Source organism: Typha latifolia, chromosome 8 (genome assembly GCF_019914945.1).
Source record: "Typha latifolia isolate L0001 chromosome 8, TyphaL0001v2, whole genome shotgun sequence".
Taxonomy (NCBI): Eukaryota; Viridiplantae; Streptophyta; class Magnoliopsida; order Poales; family Typhaceae; genus Typha; species Typha latifolia.
Genome location: NC_133093.1, coordinates 880,205 through 895,797, shown reverse-complemented (window position 1 = coordinate 895,797; position 15,593 = coordinate 880,205). Strand labels below are relative to the sequence as shown.

The 15,593-nt window shown below is 34.9% G+C and overlaps 1 protein-coding gene across 2 annotated transcripts; it reads left to right on the top strand.

Annotated features, from left to right (window-relative positions):
* Positions 1-450: 450 nt before the first annotated feature.
* Positions 451-15,395, top strand: LOC140793660 (uncharacterized). 2 transcript variants are annotated; one of them, XM_073145300.1, is made up of 14 exons: positions 451-649; positions 726-969; positions 1,496-1,537; positions 1,742-1,813; positions 3,789-3,924; positions 4,077-4,234; positions 5,473-5,557; positions 6,380-6,549; positions 7,218-7,379; positions 9,081-9,230; positions 12,526-12,786; positions 13,962-14,019; positions 14,113-14,237; positions 14,458-15,395. In XM_073145300.1, exons 1-14 carry the CDS (start codon positions 549-551, stop codon positions 14,704-14,706), a joined length of 2,013 nt encoding a protein of 670 aa, XP_073001401.1. In that variant the 5' UTR covers positions 451-548; the 3' UTR covers positions 14,707-15,395. The 2 variants fall into 2 exon arrangements, with proteins under 2 accessions (XP_073001401.1, XP_073001400.1); XM_073145299.1 differs by having other exon boundaries at positions 452-649; positions 13,962-14,237.
* Positions 15,396-15,593: the final 198 nt, after the last annotated feature.

The following is a 15,593-nucleotide window of genomic DNA, read 5'->3' as shown; positions in this document are numbered from 1 at the left end:
AATATTTTCTTCTTGTTCTTTTAATCTAATTTTAAATTATTTGATCCTATATAAATTTTAATGTTTGGATACAATTTTAGTATTTTAAATGCATGATTTTCTTTCATACTTCTATCTTGTTTAGAAATGAGTATTTCGGTCTATATCTTCAAACTGTTTTAGAGGCTTAATTTGGCACTCTAATTAAGTAAGTCTAATGTTTGACTTTGAAATAATATGGTGTGACTTTGAATGTTTGGCAAATAAAGGACTCTATTTAATAATTTACAAATAAAAATATTATTTTTATTTATAAATATAATCAAAGTTATTAATTTATGAGCAATTCTATAGGAAATAAGAGAAAGAATAATTATATATATAATGTACTAATTCCAATTTCCAAATGAGATCCACATCCAAACATACATTCGACCCGTTTACGCCCATTGTGGAACAAACTCCTCTTCCACCCGTCGCTCACTAGCGGCGCTACGTGTTGGCATATACCGCCCTCTTCTTCCACCTCTCTCTCTCTCTCTCTCTCTCTCTCTCTCGTGTCCTTCCCCATGTCAAATGCGTTTCTTCGACTCCTCCGCCGGCACCGCCGACCTCTCCTCCATCCTCCACCTCCAAGATCCAATCAAACCTTCGCGCCCTTAATTCGGAGGTGAGTCGCGTTCTTGACCTCTTATGCTTCATTGCATCTCATGTGGCGTTTCTTTATTTCTGTTTGTTTGGGGTAGTTATTCGACCGGATTCACGAGCGTCCACGGCGAGAGGCCGTCGGCGGAGTACGCGAAGCTGAGGAAGGAGTCGCTCGAGAGCGAGTTCGGGCACATACTCGGGGCCCGATCCAAGACGCTCTTCGCCTACAGCCGATTCGGGCCTTTCCTGGCGTTGTATAGGGCGGCGATCATATCTTTCCAGGTCGCTAAATTGACCGTGTGGCATTTCTTCGTGAAAGACATAGGGAAACGTGCAGAGAAGGTATTTGATTCATTGTCTCTTTGATAATTTTGTTCTACTATGATAATTTTTTATGCATGCATGTATGTTTATCAAATGTTCAAATGCTATAAATTGCGCATGCTTGGAGGGGTTCTTTGGGTGAATCTTGGCTATGTTTATGTTGGGAGGAGGAGAAGGAGGCATGCAAGGAAGTACTAGCAGTTTACAATGGGTGGTTCATTAGTGCCTCGATTGCACGACCGATTTCCAGGCTTTTGGCTCATATGGGGCAAAAGATGTGCAGGAAATTTTCTTTATTTGCTAACTCATTAAGCTTACTATTGGAAGGAATACAAGTTATAACCATGAGCTAGAATAAGACCCGAGACACCCTCTTGGTGTCCCTCTCAACATACGTGGTGGATACATAGTAAATATGTAGTAGGAACTTATTGCTGGTTGATTGCAATTTAGTTGGTAAGTCTCTTTCCTATATAGGAGGTTTATTGTAATTCTTTGAAGCTCTTGAACTGTCCTTACCTTTTTTTTTTTTCTCTTCTTTCAGTTTCGGGAGACTTTGATCCGCTTGGGACCTTTTTATATCAAGGTAAGCTAAGATAGTATCATTAAGATGAGATCAATATATGGCAAGTTAGTAATTGCAGGTTTGCAACAAAATGATTGTGCAAATTCTGATCTTGGACTAGCATACTACTTCCTCAGACATAATTGGTTTTTATGTGTAACTACCTAAGTATGCGAATTGTCTTAGTGTATTCTTGCCATGATACTATATTTTCATTGTTTGCAGCTTGGGCAGGCACTAAGCACACGACCTGATATATTACCTAGTGCATATTGCCAAGAGCTTTCTAAGCTACAGGTATGCTTGTTGCACCCTCCAAAAAATTTCTGCACACATTAGCCGAGTGGTTTGCCCTTTCTTGGAAGAAAGTATTTGTTCAATGGGATGCTTGAGATCCTTGTTTCTGGAAAACCAAATTAAGATGCGATCTAGATTAACTTGTAGCATATGAATCCAAATATTGCATTCAAGCTTTGCATCTGTAAGATTTCATGCTACAAACTTTTTATGCTCACATTTCATGGTTTTAAGCTCTTTTTGACTCCTTTCAGTAGAAAATTTGTCTCAGTTACTGCATTAGTTATTTATTTTCATTAAAATAAAATTCTTGTAGGTCGTGTTCGAATGCAGGAGGGGTTGTGTTCGAACGCTCTTGCGAATGTCTGCATCAGGTTCCCAAATACAGAGAACGCGTAATAAGCGTTCGAACGCCTACATTGCGTTCGCACATACCGAGAACGTTTTTTGTGCGTTCGAACGTGATCAGCGGGAATCCTCTAGAATTAGAGTTACTTATTGTTTTAGGACTTGTTGGCTAGCGTGGATCTAAGTATTTCCTTATGTTTCCTTGTATCAGTATGTTTTCTCATTCCTAGGCCACATCAAAAACTCCAACCATTGTAATGAGATTAGATAGCAGAGAATCAACTCTTCAAACTTTAATACAATATGAGATGCTTTGAAGAAACTAGTGAGAGATAGGTTTGCCATGCCCACAAATTTAGGCCTCAGTTTCAAGACGATTAGAAATAGGCAAGATGGTATCCACAACTCCATAAGTCCAAGAAAGATCAAAGAAGGCCCAAACTATATATATGTACAAAAGGTAGGAATGATGCTGAGAAGTCTAGTGTAAATCTTGAATAGCAAAAAATTACCGAGTGTAAATAATAAAGTAAGACTGAAGTACTTAGAGCCAATCGATATTTGCCAAGAAGACTCATAACACCAGTTAGATGATTTGATGATGCCCGATGGGTAGCACCATGTTTGCAAAGCACTAATTGATAGAGTTGACACATGAGGTGTCCAGCATACTGCAGAACCATGCACTGGCAGAACTATAGAAACCTACTGTCCAAAAGTGCAATTTTTTATCTGTAGGAGTTAAAATATATACCTTGGCTCAAAAAAAGCCAAAGAGCATGCTTCTTGATTGCTAATTATTTGGTCAATTCTATGTTCAAAGGGGAGAATAACTTATAGGACTTGTGGGAAAGAAGAAAACCCACCTAGATTTTACTGGATAAATAAAGCATGGAATCCACCATAAAACAGAAGAAGAGAAGGGGAAGAGAAAGGAAGGGGAGATATGCAAGAACAATATTTTCAAATTTCCATAATTTTTTCTTCATTTTCAGAATTCCTATCACCTCTATAAATAGAAACTAGGATGATTACGTCAAATCACAACTTAAACTTATCGGAATCTTTCCTAATCTAATCTATAACTAAACTAGGTCTCTTTAAACTAAAATTCAACCAAATCCTATCAAAACTTGTCTAAAAACAAACTAGCAACCAGATCTTTAGGAGTTCTAACCAAACATGACATTCTAAAAACAAATCTAAGTTTTAGCTAAAAATATGTCCGAAAATAAAAAATAATTGAAAATCTAATTCCCATCAGTTTTTCCATGCCTCAGCTGCTTCCATCCTTTCTATCTTTGATATATGTCATCTTCTCTCATGTAGTGGAAAATCTTGTACTTCTATCTAAGAAGGACTACTGTAGTAGTTTTTCTTTCAGTTCTATGGAAGTTCCTTTTGCTATTTCACATTACTTGTTGCTGAATATGATATACATAAATGCCTTGTTTCAGCTTATTAGCTGATAACTTTAATTGTGATGAGATTTTTACTATATAGTTCAGTTGTAAATGATACTAATTTTGTTTAAGCTGCTCCAAGGATTTTTAATTGAGATTAAGCATCTTGAGATGACCATCCTAATCTCTCTGTCAGTGCTTCACTAACAACTAATCTTATTTAGGATCAAATACCACCATTTTCTACGCATGTTGCAATCAAGTCTATTGAATATCAGTTGGGTTCTCAAATTTCTCAAATATTTGCGGACATCTCCCCAAAACCCATTGCAGCAGCATCTTTGGGTCAAGTATATAAAGGTTAGAAATCTGTAATCATTGTCAAATATGTCAAGCTTATTGTGCTTGTATTATCCTGACAGTAGGTTCTGTTGTCTTTGAGCAAATTTAAATATTTAACAAAGTTGGGTTCCCCAAGATAAAATGCACTCTTGATTTTTCAAGTCATGCAGCCCATCTACACTCTGGAGAGCTCGTAGCTGTGAAGGTGCAGAGACCTGGTATGACACTATCGCTGACTCTTGATGCACTATTGTTTCATATGATTGGCGGCCAGTTGAAACGATTTGCTAAGGCTCGCAAAGATTTATTGGTAGCAGTCAATGAGATGGTGCGCTATTACCATTTAATTTCTTTCTAACTTAATTTTTTTTTTTAGTTGTTATTCCCTATTTGTGTCTGCAATTTTTTGAATTGTAGTGTTCTATTCAAATTAGTTGTTCCTTTGTTCAGATAATGTCATGTTTCAGATCCTGGGATTTGCTGATCCCAGGTATTTAACTTGTAGGGAAGACAATCTGGACACATATCTGATACTATTATGTATTCACTTCAACTTCCCCAAATGTGGATTTAGTAGTAGATGTTTAAGAGATGATAAAGCTTGTGCCTTTTTTGTTTAATATGGATGTATAATGCCTATTGCTATCCATCCTGCCCATCTCTATTCCTTTTTGTACAAATCTAACCCATTACTATTATTAAATTATCTGGGAGAGGAATGAAAACATAAGGGATACACACACACACACACACACTACCAATCTGGTTCTATATATTGTTTGTTCTTTTTTAAGTATTTAAACTTATTAATATGATAACTGTTGAGATAAAGTATTCGGAATCAGTCACATGTAGATAACACTAACTGAACCCAGATCTGGATCTTCTTCAAGCCCTACAGACATATCTGTAACCTTGCTTATTCTTGGTTGTGAAGTCAGATAGGATAGTGCTCTACTAATTCTTGCCCCTAGTTGCTCTGTACTGAGTTATCCGAGTCATGTCAGGCTTTCTTTGATTTGGTAACCTTTAAATAGATATTATTTATATTTAAGCAAAATAGTCTTGTCAAATATGATGTTTTTGGATAAAATTTTCTGCTTGCATTGATTGATTTAAGGACAACAATTTTCTTAATATTGAGGACATTTAAATCATTTTGCATTAATATAGAAAGAATGCAGAGGCTAATTTTTGTTGAGCATAACAAAGAAATGGTGTGACAAGTAAGAATTTTTCTTCTTGTTAGCAATGATATAAGGCCATCCATGCTAAGTTTGCAGATCCTCAGTGACTGTTTCCTTAACCTTACCAGTGCAGAGACTGTCTTTAAATATCTTTATGGAAATCTGGCCCCTTTTATCTCATGCAGGTTTAGATTTTTCACCTCCATAGTCTATTTCTTTCAGAGAGCCTGTGAAAGGATTTTTCACCTGCATGATTACCTTTGATCATGGATATTGGATATTTTTGTGGTTGCTCTGTCATGAATTCCAGTATTCTTAGTTTTCTTCGCTATTCTCTGTTTGTTGTGGTTGCTCTTATACTAATTTTTGGGATAAACAGGTCAGGCACATGTTTGATGAAATTGATTATCTCCTAGAGGCCAAAAATGCTGAAAGATTCGCTTCTCTCTACTCTTGTTCTACTAGTGAGTTCTCTTAGATTTTATACTGACTCATGAATTTTCTAGCATCTAATATTTGTGAGCTTCATTTTATTTGATATCAATATAACTACTACATATTGATAATTTTTTTTTGGAAAACCTGTTTACTTATGCAGTTTAAAGTTTGAACTTCTATCTTAACTTGATTATAATTGGCAATATTCTTTCAAAGTTGTGCTATGTGGGTTATAATGGTTTATACTTTGGATACTGATTTATTTTTCTAAGCTTAGGAAGGAAAATTGGAGGGCGTCACTTGGTGTGACAGTAAAGCTTGCCCTTTGCTTCTAAGACGTCATGAGTTCAAGTCTTTGAAACAGCCTCCTCAGAAATGAGGGTAAGACTGTGTACATCTCCCCTCCTAGACACATGTAGATTGGAATCTTATGCATTGAGACACCCCTTTTCAAGGAAGGCATTATTAACTACTTATCACTTGAAAAAAACATCAAATGTGGCATGGAAGTGTCTATGGCACCTTTCTTGTTGTTCTTTTATCATTGCATGCTGTCCTTGCATGCTTGACGGTCAATAAGAGTTTCTAAGCATTTGAGTTTATTTAAGAAATTCATTTCATGTTGTATTTTCTTTATCTATTTACAGTTGTAATATTTATAAGTTTGACCTTTTCTTGCTTTATACTTTGTTAAAATTCTTTATTAGGTAATAACAAGAATGAACAAGATATATATTACTCAAGTTTTTCCAAATGTAAATAATAGCATATGCAGCAAGGGCGAACCTATATCTTGAATTAAGTGTTGTACATGTCCATGAGATGACTGTGTCAGGTTTAATTGATAGGCTCCAGTGATGTTCAATCTAAAAGCGCACCAGCCGTCAAAGTTCCAAAGATATATTGGAACTTTACACGTAAAGCTGTGCTGACAATGGAATGGATAGATGGGATCAAACTAACAGATGCAGATCGACTCAGTGAAGCCCGTCTGAATCGGAAAAAATTGATTGATGAGGTATTTATACATTATTTCTGCTTCTCTCTTCAGAAAGTGGCAACTTAGGTATGTTGTCATGATGCATTTTGTTTTAATAATAATCCATTTTGGGTCCGTTCCCTCTGTCTATTCTCCTTCAAATTGTCTAGTATTGTGCTGATCGCTTTATGCATTAATACGATCAGCTTTGTTAAATGGTTTTCAATGATATTTCTTTCTTATAGACATCTCAGGAGCCTTACCATTATGGATGCATGAACTTCATTTTTGATTAATTCCTTGCTTCATATAGTTTCTTTACTTTCATGTGTCCAATGTAGCGAAGTTCAGGCATCAAACTTCACTGCCTGGAAGTTAATTCTGTTATTATATTAAGACTGAAAATACTAAACAGATTACCTAATGTGGTCATGTTTATAGAGCGAGCACTATTATCTTTAAGAATTGAACTGTTTCTTATAACATCTTTTTTTGTGTAGTCCTCTATCAGGATATTTCCTTACTTGCCAGCCACTAATGAACTTGCTTTTTGTTCTTGATGCCTTATTTTCCTGAGATTGTAAAACCTGCCTCCTGAATAGCTCTATACTTGTTAAGGGTGTGGGTGGTTGCAGTTGATCAAGTGGTGTTGCTATGTGGAGGTCAATAGTTTGAGGCATTGCTGATATGTACATACTTTTCCTCAGGGACTTTATTGCTCATTGAGGCAACTTCTTGAAGAGGGATTCTTCCATGCTGATCCGCACCCTGGAAATCTTGTTGTTACTGATGATGGTTCTCTTGCATACTTTGACTTTGGTATGATGGGAGATATACCCCGTCATTACCGCATAGGGCTTATCCAAGTGGTTAGCTCTTTTTGCACTATTATTTATGCATTGCAGGAATGATGTTTTGAAATGTGTTTTTGCCATAATTTTGAGTTGCATTCTATTGTCGGGCAAAAGTTACTATGATTGTCTATAATCTAGAGAGTATAAGCTATATGCCGATTGTTATGTTTGTAAATATTTAGCTATTTTCATTTATATATTCAACAATGCATGGGTAGAAAATATTGCAATAGCTTTATCATTGTGATGTGGCGTTTTAACTCTAGCAACTTCTAGTAGGTGACTTCGGAGGGAAATTAAGTTGAAGATTTCCTTTTTAGTTGATAAGATCCAAAAATGGCAAAAGAACCATCCAAATCATTTATAGGTTTCACTAAAAAGTTTAAATGCTCTGTTTAGGCTTGTTTTTTTGTCACCAAGGTTACAAAATGAGCCAAGCTTAAATATCAAGCAAGGCCGAGTCTGTAACAAAGTCAAAGCTTGGAGGTTAAATTAAGGGCAAGTTTCAAATTATCCCTTTGTGGTTATGTTCAAAATCAAACTGTTTTAAAAATGTGAAATCGCTAACTTTTCTCTCTTGTGATTTAGACTAATATGAAACTGTTAATTTTTTCATCCAAACCTAACAGGGAATGTATAAATTATCTAAATTATCATAATACCCCTATAATCATAATAATCTCATTGTTTAAGTATGAATCTTTTACCATCTTTCTAAAATGATTGAAAATTTTCATTCCATGATCATATATTCAAAGGGAGGTATATTGTAATAGTTAGATAATAACTAAGATTTGAGACTTATAATGTTAGGGAAAGATAGAAGAGGTTGAAAATGAATTTGTTTAAATTTGAACAATAAGATGTGGAGATTAAATTTAATGAAAGGAGGACAATTATACTATTTTAATATTTATTATGTGGGAAAAAAACTCTAATAGTTTTTAAAAAAATTTGTGCTTTTTATGTTAATTTTGGATAGAAAAGTTAACAATTTACATTAGAAGACAAACTAATACAAATGAAAGTTTAAGGGGTAATTTAATTTTAGACAAAAAAGGGGATGGGGGCAAATTTGTAATTTTCCTTAAATTAAATATAGAGCTTAGCTATTAATAAAAGCTCATGAACTCTGAAGTATTTATATTCAATAGACCAAGCTTGAACATGATTCCTGAAATTTTGCTCTCCTTAGTTTGTTTACTATTCATCAGGCCTATTTTATTCAGTTATTTGCCTTTCTCCCTTCTCTCTCCAAAGCATAGTAGATCGGAGATATAGATTTTATTTTAGGTGCCAAGTATTTTTGGTGGGTTAGCTATATACTCTGAGCTGATCCTCTCATAAACCTGGGCTCCATCCGACCATTTTTACCTAAGGGAAGTCATATATGTCTCAGAAGTATAAGAGTTGGGGACGCAGGTTTGCTTGCAGGTAGGAGATGCTTAGGGGCAGGTCAGGCTAAGGAGTGAGACTGTGGAATGCAAAGAAAGTAATCGCCACATGGGCGAACTCCCTAAAATTCTACGAGATGTTATGGTTGTGACAAGATGTTCATCTACCTAAACTAACACAATTTTGTAAAGAAAACAGATTTGCTTCGTATGATCTGCATCATCTGCTTATGTCCTACATTATTTCATGATAGTAGTTAATCAATATCAGATCTTGGCTTTTGATTCACAGGCAACTAAATTTCATCATCATTTATTTCAGCTTGTTCATTTTGTAAATCGTGACTCGTTGGGCTTAGCCAACGATTTCCATTCACTGGGATTTATTCCTGATGGAACTGATATTCAGTTGGTTGCAAATGCTTTACATGCATCCTTTGGTGATGGAAGTAGACAATCAAATGACTTTCAGGTTTGTTTTTTCTTTAATCAAATTATGTTCCACCTGTTGATTGTTATTTCTTTGTTGAATAACCATTAGTTTAAGAAGTTATTTCACGGCTGCGATAGAATGAAAGAATATTGAGTAATAATAATCACTAGCCAACTTGGGTGTTGAATAAGATAACTTTTTTTATGGTTGTTTTATACCTTGTAGGATGCTAGTTAGGACAGGTGATTGGTGTGTTGAAACACGGAACCACAAAGTTTGAGTGGTTTTACTGCTGTCCATCTCCACTGCCTTAGAGACTTGGCTGTCATATCACCAAGAAAATACTTTAACATTAAGCCGCTTTTTAAGACACTTAGCATTTTATTAGTTGCTTAAAGTCTAAGCATTTAAATTGTACTTTGCTGCCCCTAGAAAGGGGTGAGTATAAAACATTTTAAACTATGTCTTAAAAGAAGCTTAAAGTTTAAATTGTTTTATACACAACTTAATATCTTTAGGGAAAAAAAGCCCATATATTGGTCCGCAGAAGAAAGGTATGCTATAGTCAAAAGAAAATTTGTATAAATAACGCACACAGTTTCTGATTTTTGTTTTCTATATTTTTCCAACTTTGCCTCATTAAATAGTGAAGAGAGAGAATCCTCTTATGCATTTAATGTAGTTTAAGTGTTTAACTTTATAGTAAATTATACTATTTTGTCAGTTTGCCTTAGGAAGACACACAATATTAAATGTTTACTCTTTCTGCGAACTAGTCTGACTTTTTTCTAAAATATACTATTATAGTATTATGTCACTGTTACCACTGGAAAATGTGTGTAGTAGTAAATATTTACTAACTAATACATATTTAGAGTTACGTAGATTAACTACGACTTACACCAGTACAAACTAGGAAATGAGTAACGTAACTACAAAATTCATAAAAACACAAGTGTTCAATAACTACAAGTTACATATTAAAATTGTACAAGTGTTCAATAACTGCGAATTATGTGATAAAACTGTGAATTTCATAAATATACAAATTTTCAATAACTGTGAATTACGTAATAAACTGCATAAATATTACTACGAACCATTTCTAGATCATCGGATCTAAGAAGATATTGATTAGTTGTCAAGTTTCTAGAATTATTTATTTGTCTATACTTTAAGAGTATTCATCTTTCTAATCTCATCTCTATTATTTTTGGCAAACTTTTAGGCATTGTTTGAAGTAAATTCATACTATGTATTAGTGATAGATGAAATGGGTTTTCAAAAGTTTGAATATGGCAATATTGCTCTCATTCCTTATTTTCTTCTTTTTTTGATTGTAATTCACAGTTATTTTACACAATTTACAATTATTTTTAGGCAATTCATATTTATATTTACGCAATTCGCAGTATTTTTATGTAATTCATAGTTATTTTTACACAATTCTTTCTTCTTTGTGTTGCTAATGTTTAACTGCGAAATGTGAAAAAAAAACTGTGAAATGCATAAATAGAACTGTGAAATACATAAGTAAAACTACGAATTACGTAAATATAGATGCTAATTGCATAAATATAATTGTGAATTATGTAAAAATACTTGAAGTACTCTTAAGGAAAAGAAGGAGAAGGAGAAGGAGCGAGAGATATTATTCTATTCAAACTTTTGAATACTCATTTTATCATTACTAATACCTAGTATGAATTTACTTCAATTAATGCCTGTATATTTGCAAAAAATAGTAGGGATGAGATTAGAAAGATGAATACTTTTAAGATAGAGACAAAATAATTCTAGAAACTTGATTGTAGGTTTAGTGTTATCTTATAAATTCATAGTTATTGAACACTTTTGAAACTATTTAGTTCTTAGGAGATACCTAATTTTTTTTTCTCCTAGAATAATATCTAATCCTTCCAAACTTAAGAGGAATTTCTATCTAAAGTCCTGTCTACTTATAAAGGTAGGAGTTTAGGATGGTAGCAATGAAATGAAAAAGAAAACTAGGGGAGTGAATTATAGAGTTATATAACATTAAGAGAAGAGATGTATTGATCACAACACACACAGTAACATTTCTTTATGGAAAAGAAAAGAAGAGATGAAAGAAGAAGAATAAGGTTACACATTTTTTTATTCACATCTAATCAGTGTTTAATGAGGCATCAAGTGGCAGAAGGGCACACATGTAAGGTAAAAATAAAAAAAGCCTGACTTGCAAGGGAAAACCAAAACGGGCTCAAATAACAAAAACAAAAGCCGTGTGTTTTTTTTTCCATGCAAATAACCCATAGTCAGATTCTTTTGTTTGGTCAAAAAGAGAGGTTGGAATTTTGATATCTTCAGTTGTGTTAGTTGGACCATAGCATGTAAGTTCATTTTGCATTCTAGTGATAATCATGAAAAGCGGGATTGTTCTGGGTTCTTTATTGATGTGTTCAGTAAAATGCTACAATTACAATCTTTATTGTTTTAGGTACCTTTTTGTGAGTACATTTGTGGTTTGTGATCTTCCAACTATTTGAATTTATTTGGTAATCAGGGCATTTCAGTTCACAAGATGTGTCAATTGCTTAATAAGCATTCCCCTTTTTAATTTTAGAGATGGGTTGTACAAGAAACAAGAGATAAGTTGAGAGATTTGGAGTTGATTTTGAGGAATTCACGGTAGAACCATATTGGTGTGCTTAAGTAACTGTCTGGGATAGTTGGGTTTAGATCCCTGCTGCTTAAAACCTGATAACCAGGATCGTCCAAACAACCAACTGCTCCATATTATCATTGAAAGTAGCATGTTAATAATATGATGGGCAAGATGACAGGCACCAACATTATATTGAATATAGTATGACAAGGAGATTCTCAAATTAGGCGGGAGAATAGATGTAAAATATTGGATAAAAGACCTGTCACTATATCTAATAGTCTTTTTCTCTTGGTATTCAAATATCAATGTTAAGACAGGGCTTTATGTGGGTGTATAATGAAGGGATATGTTGACTGCTTAATAAAAATATTAGTGACTTTTCTAACATTCAAGAAAGGAGTGGAAATATTGAAAATGCAAGAATTTTCATTTTCATGTGTTAGTTACAAGATATGCTTTGTGAGTTACAAAATCTTGAAAGTTAGTTAATAGTAGCAGTATGAGTCAGTGCCCGGCCATTGTGGCTCCAGGTTTTGTTTTTTCCAGTACATAATCAACATCATATGGATACAAGCAAGAGAAAATGGATTCAGTCACGTACAATATCTTTTCTACACAGTTAATTAATAATCAAAACAAGTATTTTTTTCAATATCTCTAAGTTCCTTCTGCATCTTATTGCAGGGAATAATGTTCCAGCTTTATGATGTCATGTATGAGTTTAACTTCTCTCTGCCCCCTGATTATGCACTGGTGATAAGAGCACTAGGATCTTTAGAAGGCACTGCAAAAGCATTGGATCCTGATTTCAAAGTTGTTGAGAGTGCATATCCTTATGTCATTGGGAGGCTTCTTGCAGACCCAAACCCTGATATGAGAAAAATACTGCGGGAGCTACTTATACGAAACAATGGCTCCGTAAGATGGAATAGACTTGAACGACTGGTGTGTATTTCGTCTCCTTTTGCACCAGTATATCATCTTTCTTTAAACAATTGTGCCCCTCTCTGTTCTCTCTGAACTCTTTTATTTTATTGCATTTTCTTGATATTAATTTCAGACACAATTAATTGGAGTATTTACTATTTACATTACATTCATTGCTTGTTCAAGCTAAGGTTTTCAGGTCGACACATCTTGTGCTGGCAAGGTCCCATATGAGAATTACGGTATTGCTGCAGAACATTAACTTGCCACCATCTGCAGTCTGCCACGGTTCTTGTCGCCGTTGATATTGCCACTTTCGTCGGCATGGTTGTGCATAGTTTGATAAATAGTTGCATGAACTTAATCTCTCTTAAGTCTCAGAAAGTCTTGGAGGTCAGAAAGTGGCTGAGAGCTGAAGGGTGTTGGTGAGTGCCTGACCAGGGAACTCAAATTTTGTGGTGTGGGTCCTGTTTTTCACGATCCTGTTTGTATCCTTTTTGGTTGTGAAACTATATTGGTGGCTTGGTATGGCCCCACTTCCACTATTATCAATAGTAGATAATAGTCGATGATACGAGGTTGCATACTTTCTAGTGAAATATTTATATAGCTTGAAGTGCGTCTAAGTGATAGGTGCCCAAGCAGTCAAGTCAGTCTGACCAAAAATTAATAAATGATAATTTATTGTAGCATAAGGTCCAGGGTCGCCGTCTAGGAGGTCAAGCAGCTCAACTGCCTAAAGTAGTAGGTCATGTAGGAACCTTTTTACGATGCTCTCCATGAACCAAATATTGGGAGCCCTGTAAGTATTAGAAGCTTGAGAGCCCTTCAAGGATTAGAAGAGATTCTGGGTAAAAGTCCTTGAAGAACTCACAAACCTTGAAAAAATCCTTCTTTCCTTGGATAGTTGGCAATGTTGGACTTCAAGAAGCCGAGACGTTTGATTACACCCTTCCCAAGCCCTTTTCCTCACATTTTGTTGCAAAAGTCACACACCTTGTATGTCTATGTATGTATATATATGCACACACATTATATTAGAAAGATGTAGCTCCTTCTGTAGATCATATGCCCTCTATTTTCTTCTTCCCAGTAACGTCCTTCACAAAAATCAGCTGGAAATATCTGATATACGTCAGTTATTTTATTTGTATATGATATTCTCTATTTCTGATGAAGTAAAATACTTCCAGGTAGCAGCTATTTCAGAACAATCGACAGAATCAGCAAATGAATTTGTGAACGACTCTGGTATGAAGAATACTGACACCCAAGAATGGAAGTCATTTGACATGCGCTCTGTGGTTGCTGCTACTGAAGATCTGCTTCGTTTCATTCTATCAGAGAAAGGTTGGAGGGTGCGGGTTTTTCTTGTTCAGGACATCATGAAAGCTTCAGATGCCTTCCTGCAAGAAGAAGCTCTCCCATGTATCTTTGACAAGCAAGAAATTATGGAAAGATCTTCTGAGGTCTGTTGAAAGCTTCCTTGACCTTTTTTCTTATAAGAAGCCTACTTTGGATACTGAACTGAATGGTTATATAGTGATTAACATTATAGGCTTATCTCAATTAGTGCATGTATAGTGAAAATGTTTTTCGTACTGCCATTTATTATTTGCTTTATGATCAAATGATTTATTTTCTGCCGCTAGCACCCTCATATTATGTTCTTATTTTTTCATGTGGCAGAGAAGTGCAGTGATCAGAAGATTAGTGAACGGGTTTCGCTCCTTACGAAGAGCTTTTAGTTTGGCCCCAGAGGTATGGACTGCAATGTTGATACGGACCTCTCTGAAACAAGAGTTCCATAAATTTCTTTTTGACATATTGTCAGCCTTGGCAAGCCATTCCCGTTATAAAATACCAGAAACATTTTGGCTTTGTATGTCGAGATTTATCCACTATTTGGAAAAGCAGGATGGAGTGCAAGATTCATGATTTAATTAATCATTCATTTTTTTCTATAGCTCCTAACCCAACTATTCTCTGGTGGCAAGCAAATGGTAAAAACAAAAACCGGGATAGTGGCTTGGGATTTTATGAGCAGGAAGTCTTTTACCCATAACTTGTGTTATGGAGATCACATCTTAAAGCAGTCTGAAAATTATGTTGCTGAGGCGATGTTCGTGTGCCTGATCGACTCATGTTGACTCTAGAGGTTTTTGAATTTTTATTTTTTTTGCCAAGTTGATAGATATTATTATCTCAAGGGAAGAATTGAAGATCTTATTACTGATTTTAAGAAGCAAGACCCAGTTTTAGTTTCTTGTTGCCAATTTAGCTGGAAAGCAAGATGGGAATTACAGTGAAAGCATGATGGAAGGTGCCATGGACCCCAAGTTTGCATTGCAGGTCAAGTTACTCATTTTTTGTTGGAAGAAGCTTCTCAATGCCAATGGTCAAGAAATTTACTGTGCACGGCTTGCTCCTGTCTCGGTCAAAATCTTTTGTAGAAATCTCTCAAAAGTTATGTGCTAATTTCAACTGTAGCCAAAAAGAAAACCTCTCAAAGTTAAACTTGCTAGCTTAGCTTTATGTGTCCATGTGAGTGGCTGAGTGCAGAAATTAGCACAGAATATGGTTCTTTATGATGGCATTCAATTTTAAGAGCTTGTTAACTTAATTAATGAGTTTTTTTTTTTTATGTGTGTGTGTACATCTAGAAATTCTCTTATTTGTAGAATATCCTTCTAAATATTACATTTCTTTTATCGGGTGGGTGGGGTTGGATCATGGTAAGGATGGAGACAAACGGATTTTATGAGTTATTCGTATTCTAAATAAATATTCTAGTGTTATAAATAATTTTTTTATTATAAACAGGT